At 42.4% G+C, this 25,445-nt stretch overlaps 1 protein-coding gene across 3 annotated transcripts in view; it reads right to left on the reverse strand.

The window, feature by feature from the left end:
* The window catches only part of RNF214 (ring finger protein 214), a 44,824-nt gene extending 19,458 nt beyond the window's left edge, over positions 1–25,366 (reverse strand). The window contains exons 1-6 of one of the 3 annotated variants that reach the window (XM_046017545.1): positions 25,283–25,366; positions 23,614–23,732; positions 21,350–21,395; positions 20,121–20,180; positions 15,922–16,062; positions 12,335–12,474 (exon numbers count right to left, since the gene is read on the reverse strand). In XM_046017545.1, coding sequence (XP_045873501.1) covers positions 12,335–12,474; positions 15,922–16,062; positions 20,121–20,180; positions 21,350–21,395; positions 23,614–23,729 — 503 coding nt within the window. In that variant the 5' untranslated portion in view covers positions 23,730–23,732; positions 25,283–25,366. Of the gene's footprint in view, positions 1–12,334; positions 12,475–15,921; positions 16,063–20,120; positions 20,181–20,884; positions 21,396–23,613; positions 23,733–25,282 lie in introns of those variants that run through there. The other 2 variants (XM_046017544.1, XM_046017546.1) reach the window with 2 other exon arrangements.
* Between the last annotated feature and the right edge of the window lie 79 nt (positions 25,367–25,445).

Here is a 25,445-nt window from a genome sequence, read left to right on the forward strand (position 1 = left end):
CAGCAATGAGATACCACTACACATCTATAAGAATGGCCAAAACCGATAATACTAAATGCTGACAAGGATGTGAGCAACAATAATCCTCATACATTACTGGTGGGAATGCAAAATGGTGCGGCCAATTTGGAAGACAGTTTGGTGATATCTCACAAAACTAATCATACTCTTAACATATGATCCAGCAACCGCACTCTTTGTATTTACTGAAAGGAGCTGAATACTTAGGTCTATACAAAATCCACACATGGATGTTTATAGCAGCATGTTTATGTTTATTCATAACTGCCAAAACCTGGAAGCAACCAAGATATCTGCTGGTAGATGAATGGATTAAAAAAAACTGTGGTACATCCTGACAACAGATTATGATTCAGGACTAAAAATAAATGAGCACCAAACCATGAAAAAACATGGAAGAACCTCAAATACACATTACTAAGTAAAAAAAGCCAATCTTACATAACTATATACTGTATGATTCCAACTAATATACCATTCTGGAAGAGGCAAAACTATGGAGATAGTAACAAGATCAGTGGCTCTTGGTAGGGGAGAGATGCAAGGGGGACATGAATAGGAAGTGCACAGGGGATTCTTAGGGCACTGAAAAATACTCTGTATGATATCATAATGATAGATATACGTCATTATACATTTATCCGAACGCACAGAATGTGCAAAACCAAGAGTGAACCCTAAGGTAAACTATGGACTTTGCATAGGTTCACCCTTAGTAAAGAATGTCCCATTCTGGCGAGTGATGTTGATTAATGGGAGGCTATGCATGTGTGGGGGCAGGGGTATATGAGAAATCTCTGTTATGTTCCTCTCGATTTTGTTGTAAACCTAAAACTGCTCTAAAAGAGAAAATCTTAAGAAAAGGAATAAACTATTGAGGTATTTCATATCTATGATAATATCAAGGATGAATCCTTAAAATAGGCTGAGTGAAAAAAGCTAGACACAAATTTCTAGAAAAAGGTAAATGTAATCTATGTGACAAAGTGTTTACCTGGGAACTGAGGGGAAGAAAGGGCAGTGATGGAGAAGGAACACTAGAGAGTAATGGCTATGTGCTATACTTTGATTGTGTTGGTGCTTACATGCATGATTAGTTTGCAAAAATTCATCTACATGCAACTTAAAATAAGTGCCTTTTGTTGATGTATATTATATCTAAAAATCTTTGATTGTTAAAAATCTAAGTGATAATAACTCCCAGTTTCTACAATTAAGACTCTGAAAATTTCCCAAATACCTTATTCAAGAAAATTACAAGTCTAATACAAAATAAGCAGCAGTCATGTAATTTTTATAACGAATGTTGCCAGTGAATTAATGTAACAGATGTGTATTCGGGGAAGGAAAGGCCAAATTCAAATAAAATTCTAAAAAATATTCAAGAATTAATATTCAATTTACATAGTAGAAGAGTACACCTAGATTCAACCATATCAATACTTTAAATATAAACTGACTAAAGCCTCTAATTAAAAGGCAGTTTGTCAGAATAAATCAAAAAGAAAGATCCAATTATATGCTGTCTTTATGACACACAGGTTAAAGATGAATGATGGAAAAATATACCCCATGTAAAAAATAAGCATAAGAATGCAGTATCTATATTAATATCACATAAGGTAAACTTTAATATAAAGAATATGGGGGCACCTGGGTGGCTCAGTGGGTTAAGCCTCTGCCTTCTGCTCAGGTCATAATCCCAGAGTCCTGGGATCGAGCCCCGCATTGGGCCCTCTGCTCAGCAGGGAGCCTGCTTCCCCCTCCCCTCTCTGCCTGCCTCTATACCTACTTGTGATCTCTGTCTGTCAAATAAATAAACAAAATCTTAAAAAACAAAACAAAACAAAGAATATGAAAAAGAAACATTTCATAATGATAAAATGGCTAATTCATCAAGAATATGTAACGATCATAAATGTATATGTATCTAACAATATAACTTTGAAATATAAGAAACAAAAATTCACAAAATTAAAAGGAAAAAGAGGAAAGTCTATAATCATAGAGATTCTAACATCACCCCATCAAGCAACCAATATAATTACATTTTTAAAAATTAAAAAAAAGTAGAATAATATGCCTCAATAAGTATAGATGAAATATCCCTAAAAGATAATAGCAAGTCAAATCCAGCAATATATAAAAACGATAATGTATCTTTTCCAAGGGGGTTTATCCCAAGAATGGACAATTGGCTTAACATTCAAAAATAAATCAATATAATTCACCATATTAACAGAATAAAGGAGAAAAACCATTCAATAACTTTTATAGGTGCAGAAAAACTATTTGACAAAACTAAGCACCCACCCAATCATGTTAAAACTCTCAAAAAATTAGAAACTGAAGAGAACGACCCCAGTATGATAAAGGGCATCTATAAAGAACCTATAGCTATTATCCCAATTAACAGTAAAATACTAAACATTTCCCTTTAGGACTAGAAACAAGCTAAATATGTCTACTCTACCACTTCTATTCAACACTGTACCAGAGAGCCTAGCCAGTGTACTAATGTTTACAAGAGATAAAAGGCTTAAGATTTGAAAGGAAGAAATAAAACTGCATATTCATAAAAGCTATAATTGTTTATGTAGAAAATCTTAAGGAATCTACAAAACAACTAAAACATTAATATGCAAATTTAGCAAAGTAGTAGATATAAGGTAAATATACAAAATAAATTGTATTTTTACATACTAGCAAGAAATGGTTGGGGCACCTGGGTGGCTCAGTGGGTTAAGCCTCTGCCTTGGGCTCAGGTCATGATCTCAGGGTCCTGGGATTGAGCCCCGCATCGGGCTCTCTGCTCAGCAAGGAGTCTGCTTCCCTCCCCTCTCTCTCCCTGCCTCTCTGCCTGCTTGTGATCTCTGTCTGTCAAATAAATAAATAAAATCTTTAAAAAAAAAAAATGGTTGGAAATTTTTTGGAAAATTTAATTCTCCTGGGGCGCCTGGGTGGTTCAGTGGGTTAAAGCCTCTGCTTTTGGCTCAGGTCATAATCTCAGGGTCCTGGGATCGAGCCCCACATTGGGCTCTCTGCTCAGTGGGAGCCTGCTTCCTTTCCTCTCTCTCTCTGCCTGCCTCTCTGCCTACTTGTGATCTCTGTCTGTCAAATAAATAAGTAAAAATCTTTAAATTAAAAAAAAAGAAAATTTAATTCTCCTTAAATAGTGTCAAAGAACATAAAATACTTAGGAAAAAATTTCTTTAGAAACCTAAAGAAAGCTGTGTAAGACCTTATACTCTGAAAATTCTGAAATGTTGGTAACATAAAGATCTAAATAAACAGACAGATATATATTTATGGATTGGGGGCTTAGTATTATTAAGATGTCAATGTTCTCCAAACTGATCTACAGTTTCAAAGGAACTATGAACCGCCAATTTTTGTTTTGTTTTTGTAGATACTGGCAGGCTGTTTCTCAAACATATATGGTAGTGCAAATGACCTAAAGATAGTACAAAGTCCAAAGAACCTTGGAAAAAAAAAAAAGCAGACTTTATATTTTGTGACCATGACTTACTATAAAGCCATAATCATCATAACAGCATGATTTGGCATAAAGATGGACAAATATACCGATGCAATAGAATAGTACTCAGAAATGACCCACTATTTATACAGATGACTCAAATGTCATTTGGTTTTTGGCAAAGGTGTCAAGCAATCCAATGGGGGAAAAGGATCGTGCTGGGACAACTGGATAGGCACGTGAACCTCAAAAAATGAACCTCAACCCCTACTTCTCACCACGCACAAAAATTATCCTGAGATGGATCATAAAGATAAAAGCTAAAATGATAAAGCTTCCATAAGAAAACAGACGAGAACACCTTTGCTACTTCAGGGTAGGCCAAGGTTTCTTAGGACAAAGAATGCAATAACTATAAAAGAAAACTTGATAAATTAGACAGCCTTAAAATTAAAACTTCTGTTGGTCAAAAGATAAAAAACGAATAGCTAAGTTAGAGAGTGGAAGAACATTTTCACAGAATATATAACTGACAAAGGGCTTTATATTTGCAATAGGCAAAGAACAAAAACAACCAAAAAAAAAGGCAGGATGGCAAAAATCTGAGTGGACACTTCACAAAAACAAACATACACACAGTCAATAAGCAAATGGAAAAAGTGATCAACATCATTAGTAATGAGGGAAATGCCAAATAAAACCACAACGAAATGCAACCATTTGAAAGGCAAGGATATGAAGCAACCAGAATTCTCGTACCTTGTAGGTAGAGTGTAAAATGGTATATCCATTTGGGAAATTGATCTGTCAGTTTCTTTTGGGGGGGGGGTGATTTGTTTGTTTGTTTTTAACTTTTTAAAAAGATTTTATTTATTTATTTGACAGAGATCACAAATAGGCAGAGAGCGCGGCAGAAGCAGGCTCCCTGCTGAGCAGACAGCCTGATGTGATGTGATGTGATATGGAGCTTGATCCAAGGACCCCGAGACCATGACCTGAGCCGAAGGCAGAGGCTTAACCCACTAAGCCACCCAGGCACTCCAATTGTCAGTTTCTTATAACACTAAACATATACCTACCCTACAACCTGGTGATTCTACTCCTAGAAATTTACCCAAGAGACATAAAAGCATATGCTCACACAAAGACATACTTGACTATTCACAGCAGCTCTAGTCATAATAGTCAAAATCTGGAAACTGTTACACGCCTCTCAAACGGGAATGGATTAACAAAAGAAATACTACTCAACAGTATAGAGACATGAATGAATGTCAGAAGCATTATGCTGAATGAAAGAAGTCCTAGACAAAAGAGTACATATTGCATGATTTCATTTATGTGACACTCTAGAACAAGCAGAGTTAACTTAGAGTGAGAAAATCAGAACAGTGGTTGTCTATGGAAGAAGGGACAAGAAAAGACTGGGAAAGTGTGAAGGGACCATTCGATTTAAGGGTAGTATTCTCTGTATCATAACGGGGTTTGAATTACACAGGCATTTGACATTGGTCAAAACTCATGGAACATTATACTTAAGATTTATGTATTTAACTGCATATACAATACCAAAAAAAAAAGGAAACACAAATACTATTTAACTCTACTTAATGGTATACACATTACCGGATTTAAAGATAAAGTTACTGGTGACTGCCACTTACTCTGATATACTTCGAAAAGAAAAAAAAATGATGGACTGATGAATAGATAGAGGGATGGAAAGATGTTCCTAAAACAAATTTAGCAGATAGTTAATTGTTGAGTCTAGGGGGTGAATGTTAAGATACAACATTTCCAGCTTCTCCTAGTGTTTAAAAATTTTCATAATAAAATACTGGGGGAAAAGTAAATCCAATAATTTAATTCCTCTGCCTACAAATCCCTGCTGGTTACACTCAGTAATTACCAATGGCCTTTACTCAGACCTGGTTCTCATGTACTTCCCTGCAGTTTCTGACACTGTCACGCACCTCCCCCTTTGAAGCCCTATACTACTATTCTAAGCTGTTTCCTTTTCTTTTTCCCTTCCCTTCCTCTTTGTACTCCCAAACTGTAGGTGTGCCTCAGCATTTAGAACTGAGCCCTACTCTGCATTTTTTCTCACGGGACACTTCCAGTCTTATAAATATCACCACCACGCAGTCAACTCCAAACCAAGACAAAGCATCTTTTCTAGTCCAGGGTCCCACTTTCAATGGCCGACTGAGGATTTTAACTTCTATGTCTCATATCATCACGTTACCCTTACCCTCAGAACTTAGAATGGGAATTCCACTCCAGTTACTATCCCGGTAGCACACAGTTACCCAGGGTCAATACAGAAGTTAGTTTCGACACCTCCCTCAGCCTTAATCTCTAAAATAATCAAGCACTGATTCCTCCAGAATCCATTTCCTCCTTTTCATTCCACCATCATGAGGCTTATAACAATCCTTAGAAACTCAGTTTATTGTAAGAGCTTCCTGGTTGATGTCCCAGCCTCATTCTTTCCTCAAAATTCATCCCGCATATTTCTAAAACATCTCCAATTATGCATCTCCTATTTGTATAACTTCTATGATTCCCTATATCCAAAAGATATTAACACATACTGAGGAGAAAAAAGTTAAGTGAGATGTGTTACTTGCTGCAGTAACAGATTTCCAAATATGGACCCCTCCCAAAGAACCAGACCTGCTGGTGTTCATGCTCAGCCCCCTCCAACACTAAATCTGCGCTGGCCCTGTGACTCATTTTAACCAAAAGAATGCCACAGAAATAGCCCTGTGCCAGTTCCAAGTCTGTGCCTTAGGAAAGCCTAGAAACTTCCACTTTTGTACTCTTGGAAGCTCTGAGCCACCAAGTAAGAAATCTGGCCCCTCTGCTGGAAAGACCACCTGGAGAGGGAAAAGACAGTATGGAGAGAGAGCGTGAGAAAAGGCCTAGACTTGTCTGTGGCTCAGCTGGGCCCAGCCTTCCAGGGGTCCCTGCCAAGGCTCCAGAAATATGAATGATGCCATCTTGGATGTTCCAGTCCCAGCCGCCATCCGATCACAGCTACAGGAATGACCCTACAGGAGACTAGCAGAACCGTCCATCGGAGACTTAATCAACCCCCAAAACTGTGAAAAATAATAAATTATTTTAAGATACTAAGTTATTTTTTTAAAAGATTTTATTTGACAGAAAGAGATACAGCAAGAGAGAGAACACAAGCAGGGGGAGAGAGGGAGAAGCAGGCTCCCCACTCAGCAGGGAGCCTGACATGGGGCTCAATCCCAGGACCCTGGGATCATGACCTGAGCTGAAGGCAGACTTAATGATGGAGCCACCCAGACGCCCCAAGATATTAAGTTATTGATGGTTATTTTACACAGCAACAGATCATCAAAACACTTACTCTCAAGAAACTATATGATGGGGGAGGCATTCAGGTCAACAAAAAGACCATCAGAGGTGTGTAAGACAGAGGTATACTCAGCATGCTAATGCGTACAGAGGAGGGTCATCTAAATGAAACCTTCACAATGTGTGAAGGGGAGGAGATGGGGAGGATCTGGGAAAAGCTTTCTAGAGTAGATGATACAGGCTGAGTTTTAAGTGAGTTCATGTAGCAGTAAGTAAAAACCAGCAGGGTTCTTCGGGGGAGCCGTAAAAGTATAGCTGGGGACACAAACAGGGACGAGGTCATTGAGGGCCTTCCATACTATGCTAAAGGGCTAAAACTTTACCCTAAAAGCCATAAAGAACTATGAAAAGTTTTCAGCGGGGAAATGGCATTATCAGACGTGGATGTGAGAAAGATTTCTACGGTAGCCGTGTACTATACAAGTGCAAAGGGAGGAAGAGTGGAGGCACAGAAAGTTTCAGAGCCTACCTCAGTGCTCTAGGGCTGATGAGAACCTGAACTGACAGGGTCAGCATGAACAGGGAGAAGGACAATTTTTCTTTAAAGATTTTATTTACTTAATTTAATTTATTTATTTGACAGAGAGAGAGCACAAGCAGAGAGAACGACAGACAAAGGGAGAATATGGGGCTCAATCCCAGGACCCTGGGATCATGACCTGAGCCGAAGGCAGGTGCTTAACTGACTGAGCCACCCAGGCCCCCCAAGAAAGGGATAATTAATATTAAGAATGTACAGGACCTGGTAAAAGTAGATGTGGTAGAAAGGGGGCTAAGAGAGAATTTAGGGTGACTCTTGGTTATTCAGTTTAGACAGGGGGTACACAGTGCTGCCACGTTTGGAGAAATGGTAGAAGCAAGAGTGAACTGAATTCATGTACAGGTACAAAGTTTAGACTCAGATACAGGGACCAGAGGAAAGGATGGTTGTGTCTGCTGAGAGCTGAGAAACGGAAAGAGGTTTCACTTAATGGTCTCTATTTTTATAGTGAAATAAAAAGTGAGATCATCTGCTAAGACTAAGGAGAGAAATGGTGGGGAGAGGAAGGTGAGAAAGGGAGGTAAAAGTTTGGGACAGCCCTGAGAGGAAGAGGGAGCCCCGAGGATTCAAGTGATGTCAGCAGACACACAGATGGAGGGTTGTCTCCAGCAGCACTCAGCAGCCCGGACCTAAGGACAGAGAAGTCAGGCGGCTGACCTGACCCAGGACTGGAGTACTACAGAAGAATGAGAGGAAGAGAACTGAGGGTAACACCAAGGGGGTAATCCAAGCAGGGGACGCGCACCGAGGCTGGCATGAGGAAGACATGCTTCCAGGGAGCTGGAAGACTGGGGGGAAACGGAGTGAGGTCACCGAACAAGAAAGAGGACCTGAAGTGGTCAAAGTATAGACGTACTGGAAGCGAGCAGACTGCTGGAAAGAAGGACAGCTATGGTCACATACAGGATGTTGCAAGAGCCTGGCTCACTGCTCTGCACCCAGGAAATGCTCTCCAGACTTACTGATTGCTAGGCAAGCTGCGAGGGCTTCTACACAAACCAGTTACATAAACTAGCATTTGGTGAGAAATTTCCAAAACAAATCTTCATGCACCCCGTTGATTTCAATTTAGTGCAGACTCTGAAATGATGCCTACAGTAATGCTTCCAGGGGTGCCAGGGTGCCTCAGTCGGTTGAACGTCTGACTCTTGGTTTCGGCTCAGGTCATTATCTCGGGGTCCTCAGATCGAGCCCTGTGACAGGCTCTGCATTTAGCGTGAAGTCTGTTTGTTCCTCTCTCTCTCTGCTCCTCCCCCTACTCTCTTTCTCGTTCTCTCTCATAAATAAATAAAATCTTTTTAAAAAAATATGTCCAACAGTAAGTCCCTCGAAGTGCTACTTACCTATCACTCTATCATGAGTTCATCAGGCAAGCTCAGGATATTGTTTTTTTCAAGATTTTATTTATTTATTTGAGAAAGAGAGAGCATGAGCCTCATGAGCCAGGGAAGCGGTAGAGGGAGAGGGAGAAGCAGGCTTCCCGCTGAGCAGAGAGCCCGGTGCAGGGCTCAACTGCAGGACCCTGAGATCATGACCTGCACTGAAGGCAGGCGTTTAACCGACTGAGCCCCCCAGATGCCCCATGCTCAGAACATTTTTTAAAAAAGAAGAATCAAGCTTAGTATTTCAGTTCCTGCTTTTTGTCCGAAGGTACTTCTATGAATCAACTAATGATGTCTTTTAAAGTGCAGGCTCACCATCTTCCAACGGGGAAGAGTCCTACTTGCTGCTCCCCTTCCTCAAGCCAGCAATACCCCGCCAAGATATAAGCTGGGAATTAGGAAGGGACCCACAAAAGCAGGGCAATGGCCATAAGAAAGCTACCAGGTATCTAGGAGAAAATCATCGAATATGTGACTAAACTGAATATTAGTTCCTGGTTTTGGGGTTTTGTTTTTTTGTTAACTCACGGTGTCCTCTTTACAAATTATAATTTCATTAAAATATATACTATCCTCAGGGCACCTGGGTGGCTCAGTGGATTAAGCCGCTGCCTTCGGCTCAGGTCATGATCTCAGGGTCCTGGGATCGAGCCCAGCATGCGGGGAGCCTGCTTCCTCCTCTCTCTCTCTGCCTGCCTCTCTGCTTACTTGTGATCTCTCTCTCTCTCTCTCTCTGTCAAATAAATAAATAAAATCTTTAAAAAAAATATATATATATATATATATATACTATCCTCAAAGAGCACAAAGCACTTAGCAGATTTCTATTAAGTAAATTCACCTTTAATTTTTTTTAATTAATTTAGTTTTGAGAAAGAGAGAGAGCAGGGAGTGGGCAGGAGCAGAGGGAGAGGGAAAGAGAATTCAAGCAGCCTCCACGCTGATCACAGAGCCCAACTCGCTGAGTATAGAGCCGGACTCGGAACTCTAACCTCATGACCTGGAGATCATGACCTGAGCTGAAACCAAGAGTCAGACGCTTAACTGACTGTGCCACCCAGGCGCTCTGTAAATTCGCCTTTATATAGCATCAGTGTGAAATTCTCTTCTCCCAGCCACGGCCACTGCAGTGTGGGCCACTGTCACTCTCATGCAGGCTCGGAGACTTACGTCTCCTAAGTGGTCCTCTACACTATTCCCATCTACTTTCCACCCACCAAAGTAATTTATCTAAAGTGCAGAACTCCTCCTTTGATACCTCTCCTCACTTAAAATCCTTCAGTATCTCTATTAGGGAAAAACCCAATCTCCTGATACATGAGTCTTTTGTGACAGGCTTCCCACTGCTGTACTGGTCTCATTCCTCCCCACCGCCCTACAGCTCAGGTGCTGTTCTCTCTTGTCTGTAGGCCGCCTGCCTACAATGTCTTTCCCTTATTCTTTGCCCCAGTTCCTCCCTGTACCAACCTCCACCCTGTAACTCTTTCTTTGAAAGTTACCTGTTTCATCCAGGATCAAACCAAGGATCATGCATTGCATGTGGCATTCATATTCCCCTTCACCTTTCAGGATTTAATTCTGGAAATCACTGGGGTGATCCCTCTCTGGGGATCCTCTGGGGGATCCCTCTCTGACTCCCCCGCCTAGTCTGGGTTCCATTACCCCTTCTACGTGCTCTCGTACAACCACTATTATGGTATCATTATACTAGTTTGTAATTATCTATTTGTCATCTCTCCTAGTCAACAATAAGCTCCCCAGGCCCATATTGTCAGGCTCGCAGTAGACACTCAGTAAGTGTTGGCTGACGGAATGAGAGCTATGAACAGGAAACATGACTGTTATGGCCTGAGTTGTGTCCCCTGCAGATTCACGGGTTGAAGCTCTCACCAGCAATTTGACTGTATTTGGAGATAAGGCCTTTAATGAAGTAATTAAAGTTAAATGAGATCATAAGGATCGGGCTCTAATCCAATAGGTCTGGTGTCCTTACACAAAGACGAGAGACACTGCGATTAAGCACACAGGGAGGAAAGGCCATGTGAGGACAGAGCATGAGAAGGCAGCAGTGTATGCTATCCAAGAAGATAGGCTTCACCAGAAACCAACCCTGCTGGCATCTTAATCTTGGACTTCCAGCCTTTAGAACTGTGAGACAATAAACTACTGTTGTTTAAGTCACCCAGTCTGTGATAACTCTGTGATGGCAGTCTGAGCAGACAAATACAGTGACCAAAATATCTGTGCCCACCGTTACTGTGGATGATGGAATGCAAAACAAAACCCGCATCCCTGCTAGAACAAAGATAAATACAGAAGACTTCTTCTACCTACTTCTGGAAAAGTGAACTCCACATTCCACAGAAAGCATGACAGAAAGTGTCATTCTGATGACTGTAACACATAAGAAAGCCCAATTGTATCTTCCAGACCATGAGCAGTAAGCTGTTAGCATCAATCACCATCTGGGCGTACCCAGTCAGAAGGCAGAGAAAGTGGTCAGAGATGACATTAAGAGTGTAGAGTACACATCAAAAGGAAATCTTTCACAGAGCCTAGAATTATCCCGGCAGATTCACCTTCCTGCCAGCTTCTGCTGGGACTGCTGCTAATGTCTCTGTTTCACCATCCCCCTCCAGCCTGTGAAGACGATGGCAGAGGCCATGTTGTTGGTGGGGGGCGGCAGGGTGTCCGATCACTAACAATGCCAGGTATAGCACTATGCTCCTAGCACACTCTTCATAATCGCTGACACATGGATCATCATGGACAACTGACCCACCTTCAAAGCATTATCATTCAATTCTCAACAAAACGGATTGGTCCTTAGGCTCTTTCCCAAACATTCTTTCTCATGCTGACCTTTTGCGGTTACCGCCTTTCATACTTGGAAAATGATTCAACCAATGAGCTTGCTACTTTTCCCTCAGAGCTCTGACTCATCAGCAGGCCAAGATTTTCTTGATAAAAGCACATTTTAGAATTTAAATAAAATCATCAGGGTTCACAGTTATTTTGATTTCCATGTTAAGTAACTTGGAAAACTGAGTATCTGACCAATTCTATGCACACCTTGCTCTTGCTGTAGTACCCAAAAGAGAACAGAGATCCACCGAATAATTCTTTCCAAAGGCTTACTTACAATGTTACTGTTTGAAATTTGTTTTGGTGCTGAATAACATAATCAAAATATTCCCAAAGCCTGAACTCCTAAAAAAAAAACCAGGTTCAAAGCAAGTGAAGCAGGTGTTAGATGCATTTCAAAATCTTGATCATACTTAGGACTCAACAATCAGCTGCTATTATTTTCAAGGTTATTATTGAATCTGAATTTTTTTTTTTTTTTTTATTGAATCTAACACAAGGTGCTGAAAAAGCTAAAATCATTAGAGGATTTTATTTGTGCACTTGTTTTTCAAATAAAAATTAGACCGAAAGAAACTAGAAACACAAACACAATTCGATGCTACGTATAAATCCACACACGCACACAGGGGTTTTACTCTTGACAGCATCATTTACCTTCTGCCCTTCTCACAAAGCTTCTCGATTTCAGCTTTCAGATCCTGCTCCTTCTGCAAAAACTCCTTCTTTTCTTTCTCTATCTTCTTCTTTGTTTCTTCTCGCTTTATTGTTACATCCTGGATAGCTTTTAGTATCTCCTGAGTCCCCCATAATTACAGTCACACACAAATAAAGAAGGAAATGAATTAGTTCTTTTGGTCTGAAAGTTATTTTCAACTAACACAAATTAACACATGGACTCTAGTAAATTCAAGCTGAATTGAAGGAATCGGGTTGATGAGTAGCTCTGAAAGCCAGTATTTAGATGTAAGAGAGAAAGTTACAATAAAGCAGATTTCAAATCAGCAGGAGCAAAAATTTCTAACAATCACAACTGTTCAAAAATGGAATTTACTGCCTTGAGAAGCAATAACCTTTCCATTACCCATGTTCGGATAAAGGCCGAATGAACACCTGCTAAGAATGCTGAGAAAGGCATTCTTATACGGCGTGGGAATTCATTATGTCTAACAAAAATGGTTCTGTTTTGTTTTGTTAAGGTTCTGCTTTCTTATGTGTGAGGAGTTTTTTGGTTCCTTTTGTACTTTAACAAAAATATATGTCTTTGCAGTAAGAAGTGGCATAATAAAAAAGTGATAGTTAAGTCACTCCTTAATCCATGCCAATTCCACCCATAATTAATATGTTCACTGTTTTGTAGAACTGCTTTCACATCTTTATTCTCACATAAACACAAATATACTTAAATATGTAGTTCTCTGCTTTTGTGTTTTTTCCAAATGAGATGATTTTTTTTTTTAAGATTTTATTTATTTACTTGTCAGAGAAAGAGACAGAGAGAGAACACAAGCAGGAGGAGCGGCAGGCAAAGGGAGTAGCAGGCTCCCCATGCGGGACTCGATCCCAAGACCCTGGGACCACAATCTAAGCCAAAGGCAGACGCTTAACCAACTGAGCCACCCAGGGGGTATAGCTCAGTGGTAGAGCATTTGACTGCAACTGAGCCACCCAGGCTCAGTCAATTATGAGATGATTTTATACACATTATTCTGCATCCTGCTTTTTTTCACTTGATGTGAGCATACTGTCAATACAGATTTAACTGGGGGCACTTGAGTGGCTCAGTTGGTTAAACATGTGATTGGTTTTGGCTCGGGTCATGATCTCAGGGCTGTGGGATCGAGCCCTGTCAGGCTCTGTGCTCAGTGCGGATATGCTTGGGATTCTCTCCCTTCTCTCTCTACTGCTCCCCCACTCAAGTGTACTCTTTTTCTCAAATAAATAAATAAATCTTAAAAAGTAAAGTAAAATAAATATATAGATTTAACTTAAAAATACCAATATAGACATAATGTGTGTGTGTGTATATATATATATCTCCAATTTATCTAACCATTCTATGTAAGGAGTCCATCCAGTTGACTCCAGTTTTCTCTAACTACACAAAATACTGCAATAAATACACTTTATATCTACACTTTCATATAAAAACTTTTATTTCTGTAGAAAAGACTTAATGAAATGATTGCTAGATCATTGTGTATTTTAAGTCTTAACTGGCAATTCTTAGTAACTTTTCCAAAAACGCTGCAACAACTTATATACAAATGTCTGAAAAGGGTTCATTTTTCCTCACTCTTGATAACCTATTTCATTTTTGCCAATCTTTTGAGGGGAGAGAAAGGAATAGTATCTAATCGTTTTAAGAAACATTTTCCTAACTTCCATTCTCTACTGTTTGTACAGTCTGCCTCCTCCAACTAGAATAAGCATTCAGTGCAGAGACTATGTTCCCTTTACTGCTAAATTTGCAGAGACTGGATCAGGAACTCTGAAAACATTTGCTAAATGAATGAATGAATGAATTCCAGTGAGGATGAGGCTGAGCTTTTTGTATATGATCCACTTGCTTTTCTTCTTCTGTATTCTACCATTTATAATTGTTTTAAAGATTTTATTTATGTACGTGAGAGAGAGAGCGCGCGCGCACAAGCGCATGACCAGAGAGACCAACTCAGGGCTTGATCCCAGACCCTGAGCTGAAGGCAGATGCTTGACTGGCTAGGCCACCAAGGTACCCCACCATTAATAATTGTTGGGGAAATAATAACACCTTCCCCCCAAATATGTCCACTTTCTAATCTAACTTAATCCCTGGGACCTGTGACTATGTTTCTTTCCACGGGAAAAGAAACTGCAGATCTGACTAAGGTAAAGACCGGATGCAGGTAAAAGACCCAGTCCTGATCATCTGGGTGGGCCCAATTAATCACACAGGTCTTTCAAGGTGGAGAACCTTTCTCAATTGTGATCTGAGAAAGTTGTGACTGGGAAGGAGTGGTCAGACATGCAAATTTGCTGAACCTGAAGATGGAAAAGGGGTCCACAAATCAAGGAATACAAGCAGTCTCTAGAAGCTGGAAATGTAGGGAGAGGTTACTCTCCCCCAGAGTCCCCAGAAAGTGATGCAACCCTGCCAATACTTGAATTTTAACCCAGTGACTTGTTGGACTTCTGACCTATAGGACTGTGAGATAATAAATTTATGTTGTGTTCAGGTGGCAAATTGATGGTAATTTGTTACAGGAAAAACAGAAAACTACACAATAACCTTTCCTGATTTTTTTCTAGAGTACTTGACTTCTACCATGAACTTGTAGGAGACTCAGAACACAGATATGGATATTAAACCCTTTATCAGGTGTGCTACAAATACGTTTCCAATCTACCACTGACCTGATGTTTTTTGCACCATCTGCCATATCAGAAGTTTTAAATTATACATAATTAAATCGATTCATTTTTCTATGGTTTCTGGGTTTTTTACTTGGCTTAAAGTGACCTCTGCAAGCCAAGGTTTTATAAACATTCTCCTAAATTTCCTTCCAATTTACACTTTTTCCAGTTTTCATACGTAGATTTTTAATATACCAGAATTATGTTTTTGTTTTTCTGTAAAGATTTTATTTATTTATTTGACAGACAGAGACGGTGAGAGAGGGAACACAAGCAGGGGGAGGTGGAGAGGGAGAAGGAGGCTTCCCGCTGAGCAGGGACCCTGGGATCATGACCTGAGCTGAAGGCAGGTGCTTCCAACTGAGCTACCAGGTGCCCCTAGAATTATGTTTTTTAATATAACTTAAGAGTCTAATTACATAGTTTTCCAGGTAACAAATGTCAACAAAATATATTAATTAACTTTTGTCTCTAAACTAAAATAGAAGTGAGAGTTCGGGGGCTCCTGGGTGGCTCAGTCAGCTGAGCGTCCAACTCTTGGTTTCAGCTCAGGTCATGACCTCAGAGTCGTGGGATCAAATGTCTCGTTGCGCTCTGCGGTCAATGGGGAGTCTGCTTGAGATTCTCTCCCTATGCCCCTCCAATGGCTCAGGGACATGCATGCTCTCTCTCTCAAATAAATAAAATCAAAACAAAAAACTGAGATTGAACAAGATGCCCTCAAATCCTTAAAATTCTAACACAACCATTAAAAAGATAAACATTGCTCTTCCACCAATTCAGAACAAAATTACAGTCTGATTAGGGAGTGTAGCCATACTTATTGAGATTTAACATAAGCAGGGTACCTGGTGATTCTTCATTTCTTCTTCTCTCCTTTGCTGGAGCTGCTTTAATTGCACTTGGAGCTGATTCTCCACTTGCCTCTGCTTGTCCAGGACCTCCTGGTAACGCTCCTTCAACAGTGTTCTCTCTGTCATCATTTTGTCCTATTTGTAACAAGAGAAGAAAAGTTTAATTCCCAAGTTTAATGGCAAAAAACACCAGCTGCCTGTTCAGGGCACTGTGTAGAGCTCTGGGCTGCAGGGTCCAATATTCCAACTACTAGCCATGAGTAGCTATATAAACTTCAACTAATTAAAGTAAGAACATTTTAAAATACAGCCCCTCAGTCACCTGGCCACATTTCCAAGTACTCAGTACTAAGTTCCAAGAACAAACGGCTGCCACATTGGACAACACAGATAGAAGACATTTCCATCATTACAGGAAACCCTGTTGCACAGCACGGCTCGGGGGAAGGGGGTGGCAAGGAATGGCCTGTGGGCCAAATCCAGCCATTGTCTGAATTTTTTTCTTAAGATTTATTTATTCATTTCAGGGAGCGGGGGAGAGAGGGAAGGGGGGGAGAGAGAGAGAGAGAGAGAGAGAGAGAGCATGAACTTGCGAGCACAAGCAGGTGGAGGGGCCGAGGGAGAGGAAGAAAAGCAGACTCCGTGCCGAGCACAGATCCCATGACCCTGAGATCATAACCAGAGCCAAAATCAAGAGTCGGAAGCGCAACCAACTGAGCTACCCAGTGCCCCTATAAATAAATTTTATAGGAAAATAGACATTCCCAATGGCTTATGGGCTGCTTTTATCCTACAATGAGTGGAATGGTTGCAAGAGAACCCACAGAGCCCCAAAGCCTAAGACATTTACCCTCTGACCTTTTACAGAAAAAATTTGCCAATCACCACTCTAGGGAATAAGAAGAAGGAGGCATTTTATCAGAACAAGAAGAAATGAGTAGGTAAAAACAAAAAAAAAACAAAAAACAGATCACCTATTCAAAACCGCATCCAGAAAAGAGGATTCCTTACTGGCCATTAGCGCTGAAAATGGACAGATCCACTAAAGAGGTCTGAGAAACATGATATTCAGACTGGACAAGTCAGCAAGCTCTCATACATGAGCACAAGAGTAGAAGAAAGGTTTCTGTGGACCACAGTTCAGCTCTGCCTCCCCATCTCCATAAATCAAGAAAAGTGATGGTTATGTTTCAAAGGGATGCTAAGAGACGGTCAATTTAAAACACATTTAGCATAAGGCAGCCCATGTCAAATTTAAACAAAGAGCATGCAACTGAACTTATTCATTAAAAGATTAACTATTTTCAAAGAAAAAACAGGTTTTAGAGGTGAACAAAGGAAAACTTATTACATTATGATAATTAAAACTAAGTTTCAAGATGGGACTTTAGCAGAGCACCTGGGTAATGTAGTCGGTTAAGTGTCCGACTCTTGGTTTCAGCTCAGGTCACGATCTCAGGGTTGTGAGATCCAGCCCTGCATAGGGCTCTGCTCTCAGCACAGAGCCTGCTTGGGATTCTCTCTCCCTCTCACTCTGCCCCTCCTCCTTGTGCTCCCTATCTAAAATAGATAAATAAATCTTCAGGGAAAAAAAAAAAAGGTGGGATTTTAACTCTGCGATAAACTAGTCCTTAGTCCAGGTGCTGAAATGTGACTAGGGCTCCCAGGGACTCTCCAGTCTCATGTCTTTTTTTTTTTTTTTTAAGATTTTATTTATTTATTTGACAGATAGAGATCACAAGTAGGCAGAGAGGCAGGCAGAGAGAGAGAGGAAGGGAAGCAAGCTCCCTGCTGAGCAGAGAGCCCGATGCGGGGCTCGATCCCAGGACCCTGGGACCATGACCTGAGCCGAAGGCAGAGATTTAACCCACTTAGCCACCCAGCACCCTCAGTCTCATGTCTTTATAGGGATTCTGAACCTGGGATCCATGGATCGCCCTCAAGGGTCTCTAAACTCTTTGAAATAGGGGAATGTGGTGGGGAGGATAAATTTTTCTGAGAGGAGAATTAAGTTTTCAAAAGATTCCAAAGGAGGACTTTAAACCAAGCAAAAGGTTAAGAACCAATATATGAAACTAGTAGATAAGAGGAATATTTTCTTTCTTCAGCACTGCTCTTTCCCTTTATTTCCTTGTGGTACCTTCTCCGCCCACAATGCTTCTTTAGAGCAACAGAGGCCAGAGGAAAAACCACCAGTCTCATGGAAAGAAGTCTCAAGGTACACATTGTTGGTACATACAAAAAGATAACTGAAAGGCTATAAAGTAAACTACTTCATCCATTATCATTTCATCTTAACAAGCCAAAGTTACTTGGTTTAATCAGTGTCTAATTGGTTCCAAGGACCAGAAGTTACAATTTCAAATGCAGCCAGTGGGAAACTACCATAAATGCACAAAAAGGGAAACAAAACAGGAGGCAGATTTCTTGTATTGCTACCAAGCTTAACACCTGCCTAGTTCCACTGACTTTTTAAAAGCATGTGGGCCCACAGTGTATGTTAACTAACTAGAATTTGAAGGAAAATTTGAAAAAATAAAATAATATAAAATAAAACCAAATAAGGGCATGTGGGCCATCCCGCTACCCAAAAGAATACAGCCACACAAAACATAACCCTGGGCCTCTTCTGGCCCAATCACTTGCTAGTTTCCATTCCTGCTTCAGACTGATGCTAAAACTTATTTATAACTCAGTTGCTCCTTGGATTACTATAGTCATCAGAACCCCACCATACAACTGTGGGGACAAAATAAAAACTCTATGTGAAGTGCTTAGAGTAAGTATTCAAGAAAAGGTGAATCCCCACCCCACCCTCCGTGGGACTTCTCTTCTGGCTTGGTTTTCATCCAGCACATCTCCACCAGCTCGCTTGTCTCTAAGATCTTTTTACCTGCCTGTTAGGAGTAACTCCAAGTTGCTACCCTGTATTTTAAAAACTTTATTCACTTCATCTTGCTAATATACTCCCAAAACTTCCTTCTTTCCATCTGCCTCTCAATTTCCTCAACTTGAACAAATACCTAATTTCTTATCTGGTTGCTACAAGCACTTTCTCTCTTTCTTTTTTTTACTCAGTTAACACGTATTACCCTAAAAACCTCTTCCTGATGCTAGGGTACCTTTCCCAGCATCATCCTTCCTCTTGAAAAATATACACTTTGATATCCATATTCTTTTTTTTTTTTTAAGATTTTATTTATTTATTTGACAGAGAGAGAGATCACAAGTAGGCAGAAAGGTGGTCAGAGAGAGAGGGGGAAGCAGGCTCCCCTCTGAGCAGAGAGCCCAACGCAGGGCTTGATCCCAGGACCCTGAGACTGTGCCCTGAGCCAAAGGCAGAGGCTTAACCCACTGAGCCACCCAGGCGCCCCTGGTATCCATATTCTGGAGGGTGGAAGTTTCTGCCACAAAATACCAGAGATAGATCAGAGACCATTTTAACAAAGATAAATGTGCAGCTTTCTAGGTTTTAAAAACCAATTACTAGGAATAAAAGGGAAGATACGACTCAAAGGTACACCAGAAAAAGACCTGATGGGAGTTTGGCTGAAAGCTCAAAATGCTGAGCAGACTGACACAGTAAGCCAAGGGAGACTTGAGAAATAGTGTCTGGCAGGATAGACAGAAGGAGAACCCCACTGTGTTGTGACTTCATTATTCTGTATTTGGATTATTGTATTTAGTTCTCAGGATCACATTTTCAAAGCAACATTGATAAGATGGAACGTGTCCAGGTGGAAAAGTCAGCAGGGCAAGGGAAGGGCTGGAAAATATATTCAATGAAGAAAAGAAGAATGTTAAAAACGTCTGGGAATGTTTTTTCTGGAAAGATTCACACTTGAGGAGGAAGAGGAAGAGGCATAAACAAACTTCAAGGATACGTAGGGCTAACAAGTAAAGGAAGATTTGGATTTAGTCTACACAGCTCAGGAGAGCACTCCAAGTACGATAGGTGCTATCCTCAGCTCAGAACAAAATGTAACAATAGGAGCTCTTTGTCAAATACATTAGGCTGCTTTATGAGTAGTAAGCTTCCCATCTCTGGGAGTGATCAAGTAGAAAGAAGTCAGCTGACCATCTGTCAGGGATTTGAAAAGGAGATTCCTGCACCTTTTCCAGCTGAGATGGTATGACTCTAGAATAGTGAGTGAATGGTCTTGTATATTCACTATGACGGTTTAAGGACTCACCAGATTCTTTTCAATATCTTGATCCGTGTTTACCTCTGAATCGGCCGTCTTAAAGTCAGTCTATAAAGAAAGAAGCAATTATATTCAGGATTGTTCAGAGATGTCTTAAAAGGCAGAACTGCTCTTTAGTAATTTTACCTAGAAATCTGTCACAAGTAACTAAGCAGCTAAATTTTGCATTCCCTTAGTGGCTTCTTAACAAGGGAAGAACTACAGGTCTGGCAAATAGGAGCTAGCATGTATACTGCATGGAACATTTATCCCACAAAAGAACCTGAATGAGACCCAAGAACTGAGAGAGAGACAGCCTCAAGTGTGAAGTAAGAATTTCGCCCCCTACAGCCTATTGTGCCCATCTTTCCTCCTATAACAAAGCACACCAAGCACTAGGAGGCAGGATCCACTGTACTTCTTAAGATGTAGGTCAGAGAATTAACAAGGATTCCTCCTGCAAGGACAAAGATGGGAAATATGAATGCTAATGACCTACACTCATCCATTAGTCATTGAAAGAGATTATACGTAAGTCATAAAGTTTCTCGGTGCCACGATAGGACCCTGGCTCCTGGCTTTATTATTTATTGAACACCACAAGGATGACATCACATAGCACCGCACGGAAATCGTACGATAGTTGCCAATAAAAAAACGGGACAGAGTAGTTCTCCACCACCTACGAATAAAAAAGGCTCCTACCCTCGATAAATATATAAATACATAAATAGCCCAAATTCCACGTTAGTAGTAGAAACTTGATACTTGACCTGTACAGCAATGTTTTGAGAAAGCTTCAGGGAAGAGCTATCCTGATCATCATCCTGATCCACTCTGACTCCTTCAACCCCATTTGCTGGAGGCACCACAGGTCGGAAATCCAAGCCTGTGTCCCTGCTACCTTCCTTTAGGATGGAGGCTGGTGGGCATTTCTCTTCAGAACAATTCCCGGAGGCAAGCTGCTTTGTATGGCCCCCTGCCTTAAGAGACCGAGCGACAGGATGGAGGCTCTCCCGGAGGCATGTGTCCCCCTCCTCTCCTGCTGTGTCGGCCACGTCCTTCAAATCAGACTGAGACCCACCGCCAGAAAGACCAAGGGCTGTGGCTAGCAAGTTTTCTCCTAAAACCGCGCGGTGCGCTGCTGAAGTGTCACCTGCTGATGAACCAGGATTCTGCTCTGGGTGTTCCAAATGGGCATTTCTGTTATTCTCCTTGGTTATCGTTTGGCTACTTACACTCGACAGGGGCGAGTTCTTGTGCTTCTGGGCAGGGTCTTTGGGGCTAGCAAAAACACAAGATAAAAAGGTTTTCTCTTCACCATCTTAAGGAAGATTAAAGACACAATATCTTTAACATAACAACGATAAGAACAAAACCAGACCAGACTACGTAAGCCCCTCCAATTATCAGAATGACATGGAACTTGGTCTCTGTCCAGCGATTTTGACCCATATGCGGGGAGTGGAGCCTGACGGTTAGAAGCTGGGTGCTGGAGACAGACATTTCCTGTCGGGTGACCGTAAATAAAACAAGAAATGACCCTGAAGAGCCTCAGATTTGTGAGGCCCAATTTGAATACTTTTGGGGAATGTCAATGGAACAGCCTACTGCTCATTAAGAGTTTTTCATTTTGTGAGTTGTGCTGACTTGGTTACACGTCACGTTCTAATAAAAAAAAATTAATTTAGAAAAAGTGTTTTTATTCCACTCTCACGTTTCATAAAAATAATTTTCATTCAAATCCCTCACACAGATCTTTGGCCAGAACCACCTTTCGGGTTCCTCGACAGTTTCCCAGAGCACAGGATCCTCACTTGAGGTTGTCTGACGTACAGACACCGAATCCAAAACTGAAGCTTTCAGTGGGACCTTTCTCGCAGACAAACAAATCTCATGCACACGGAGAAACACCGGGAAACCTGGTCGGTTGTTTGTCACAGCCACTTACATATTGCTTTTTTTGAAGAGATCTTTAAAACCTATTTACAGTGACATCTAAATTTCACAACAGGGAATCTGCCACCCAGGAATAATGACTGCATCTGTGTTAAATTTCTTTGCCCTCTTTTTAAAACGAAAAACAAAACAGATTGTGTCAACTGATGCCCTTCAGTACCCCAAGCCAGCACTGACTGAGGCTTTAGGTGACGGTGCCTTCCTGTCCTCAACAGCACATGTTGTTCAAAATAAAACAACCAACAGCGTCTTTGGGGTACGAAAACCTTCATGAAGACCTTAGCTGACTCCTTCCTGAGAGTTACCTGGGGAAGTGGGGGAAACACTGAGACTATTAATTTGGGCATGTACAGTGCAGTCCCCTGGTGCAAATCCTGCTCCGCTGTTTACCAGTTGTCTGACTCTCGTTAAGTTACTTCACCTCATTCGTGAAACTGAAACATGACCCACCTAATAGGGTTATTGGGAGGATGACATGAAATCAGGCATCTGAAGTATTTAGTACAGGGCTTGGCACAGTAAATATTCAATCAACCCTAGCTGCCATCGCTATTACTAGGAGTATGTGACTGATTCTATTTATAAAATGAAGATCCAGGATTATGGTTAGACTTACTCAACATTTCCCCCCATTACCCATTAGCCAACAAATCTCTAATTTAAACCGGTATTTATGAGGTGCTACCGAATCAAGCAAGCCTGGGTCCAAACCCTGACTCCAGTGTAGCTCGGCAACCCTGAGGCAAGTGTGTCTCAATTTCTTCACCTGTAAATGGGGATAATATTAGCACCTCCCTCCTAGGGCTGTTATGAGGATTAAATGTGTTAATGCATATTCGACTGTTAGTACAGTATGATCTATTATATCGGGTCCCAGGTGCTCTAGAAAAGAGTTGAGGAGGGATATAGAGTGGACTTAGCACAACACTGTACATCACTATGCATTAAGGACTGTAGGATGCAAAGCTGGGAAACCATAATTCAGCCCTCAAGAGTGTAGACAGGAGGTAAAATACGTGAAGCAGAAAGCCATAGGAACGGAGCTATCTGTAGATAATACAGACACACGTATATCTGTGGGTATATAAGAATATACATGTGCTTTACAGATATATATGCGTACATATCCCTATCTCTATGGAACACGGAAAACACACAAATACACAGGTATGATATATAATATCATTATAATATATGTAATCATAACAAATATATAGGCATAATATACAAATATAGACACAGATATTATGTTATAAATATACAACTGAACATACAGTAAAGGGTGTGGAAATACTAGCATTTTCAGAAGAGCTTGACCCCCTGTATTCTACTGACACCCTTAGCCTGCCTGCAGAGTGCCAGACGCTCTGTTAGGTACCATAAATACACACAGGGATCAGACAGTCCCCACCTTTAAAAAGCTTACTCTGGGCCAGGGCCATTAGAGCCCAAAAGGGGAAAACCCCACTCCGCTTCCGTAAGAAGCCATCCCAAAAGCCCTTCGCCCGAAAGAAATCTCCCCAGTCAAGGATGCGTACGTTACCTTAGACCATCTGGGAGACCTTCGTCTGATTTGGAAGCACATAAACTAGAGGAGGATTCTGGAGGATTGGGGGCACTGGACACCACACCAGCTACCTCAGACGCCGCCGCCATCATGCTGTGTACATTCAGAAACAAATTACAGGCTGCATGTTTCCAATGTTTAAAACGAGCCTAACTTTCCCCGTTGGAGCGTCCAAACCAGAGTTGTTCCAGGAAAGAAACACAAAGAAAAAGTTGGGTCCCAAGAGAAAATACTAAGAGTTTTTCTGTAGCAGGGTATTAAAAGAGCCACTGGGCACAACAGGCCCCAGTGGACACGGATCCTCAGAAATCACCGGATTTATATAAATCTCTAGGAGTCTCTGCAAAGCTTTCCCGCTTTTGGCAGAGATGCAGTCATTTAAAACAAAACTACAGTGTGTGAGAGTCGTCCAAACGGTCCACATGCCTTCTTGACCTAGTATTATTTACAAAGAATGCATTTGGGGCCCAATAATCAGCCATAGCATACATTTTAAATCATTACAATCATCCTCTGTTCATTTGAGTCAAGTTGTTTGGAGGTGTTCATGTGTGAGAAAAAAGCAATGCGACGCTGGGCAATCAGAGCGTCTTCTAGCGCCAGTGTGCTCCCCACACATGGGAAATGTTTGAGAGCCACTGAGGGAGAAAAATACAGACTCTTCAGAGTTACTACAGGAGTGCAAGAGAGTACAGGAATCTCGGGTACTCCTCCAAGAGAAAGAGAGGCTGAGAAACAGGTAATCAAGTCAGGGGATGGGGAGGGAGGCCTTTCCTGGATCAGGAGGTCATCCTTTGTGTAGCAGGACAAACTCACGGGCCTCTCCGGTGAAGACAAAGGGGGGAAAAGAATGTGGGGGGGGGTGGAAGTGTTAGTTTAAATTCTTGTTTTTATTTTAATGGCATCACAGGTATTCACACCGCCCCCCACTCCGCCGGGAACCTTCAAGCAAGGACAAGAATGGAGACTGGGCGCTGTCAACACTTCAGTCACAGGCCAGCAACCCGCTGTGCCTCAGTTTCCCCCATTATACAAAGCTCTTAGGAGGAAATGGGCCCCAATCGCCATTACTGCTCCCTCGGGTGCAAACATCCTGCCCCGACAGAGCCCAGGGTCGGGGGTCCTCGGTGCCCAGGGCACGGGTCCTACGTGCGACTCCGCCGCTAGAGCCCAAAGGGGAGCGGGGCAGGTACGTCGGGCTGCAGGCTGCGGCGCGGGGTGAGAAGTCGAACGTGTCAAGGGAATCCCTGCGGCGACCGCCAGCGAAGCGGGGACGCCGGGAGCGACGGGTGCCCGGGGGGAAACGGGGCACGGCCGCGAAGGGGACAATGGGGGAAGCAGCGCCGGGCGGCCACGGCCGCCTCAACCGGGGACCGCTAAGTCCGCCGCCTCCTCCGGCCGGAGGCCCCCCCGACCCCTCTATCGTGCCCCCCACCCCCGCCCCACCGCGTAGCCGGCGCCGTCCCGTTCCTAGGCCGGGACCCCTGCCCCGTCCGCACGGGCCCCCTCCACGCCCCCCGCCTCGACGACCCCTCTCCGCCCCTGCCCTGGCCCCCGGCGTCGCAGCCCCCTCCCCGCGCGCCCGCCCCGCACACACCTCCCGCGCCGCGCCCCCGGGAGGCAGTGGGGGAGGGACGGGACGCACCTGAGCGGGCGGAGCGGGGGGAGGGGGCGGCCGAGCCTCGGGGGGAGGGGTCGAGCGCCGGCCCGCGCGCCGCACCTCCCACTTCCGGCGGCGCGAGCCGAGCGGGCGAGGCTCGGTCGGGAGAGGAGCGGCCTCGGCGGCACTGCGCCGCCCCCGACGGCGC

Source organism: Meles meles, chromosome 8 (genome assembly GCF_922984935.1).
Source record: "Meles meles chromosome 8, mMelMel3.1 paternal haplotype, whole genome shotgun sequence".
Lineage (NCBI taxonomy): Eukaryota > Metazoa > Chordata > Mammalia > Carnivora > Mustelidae > Meles > Meles meles.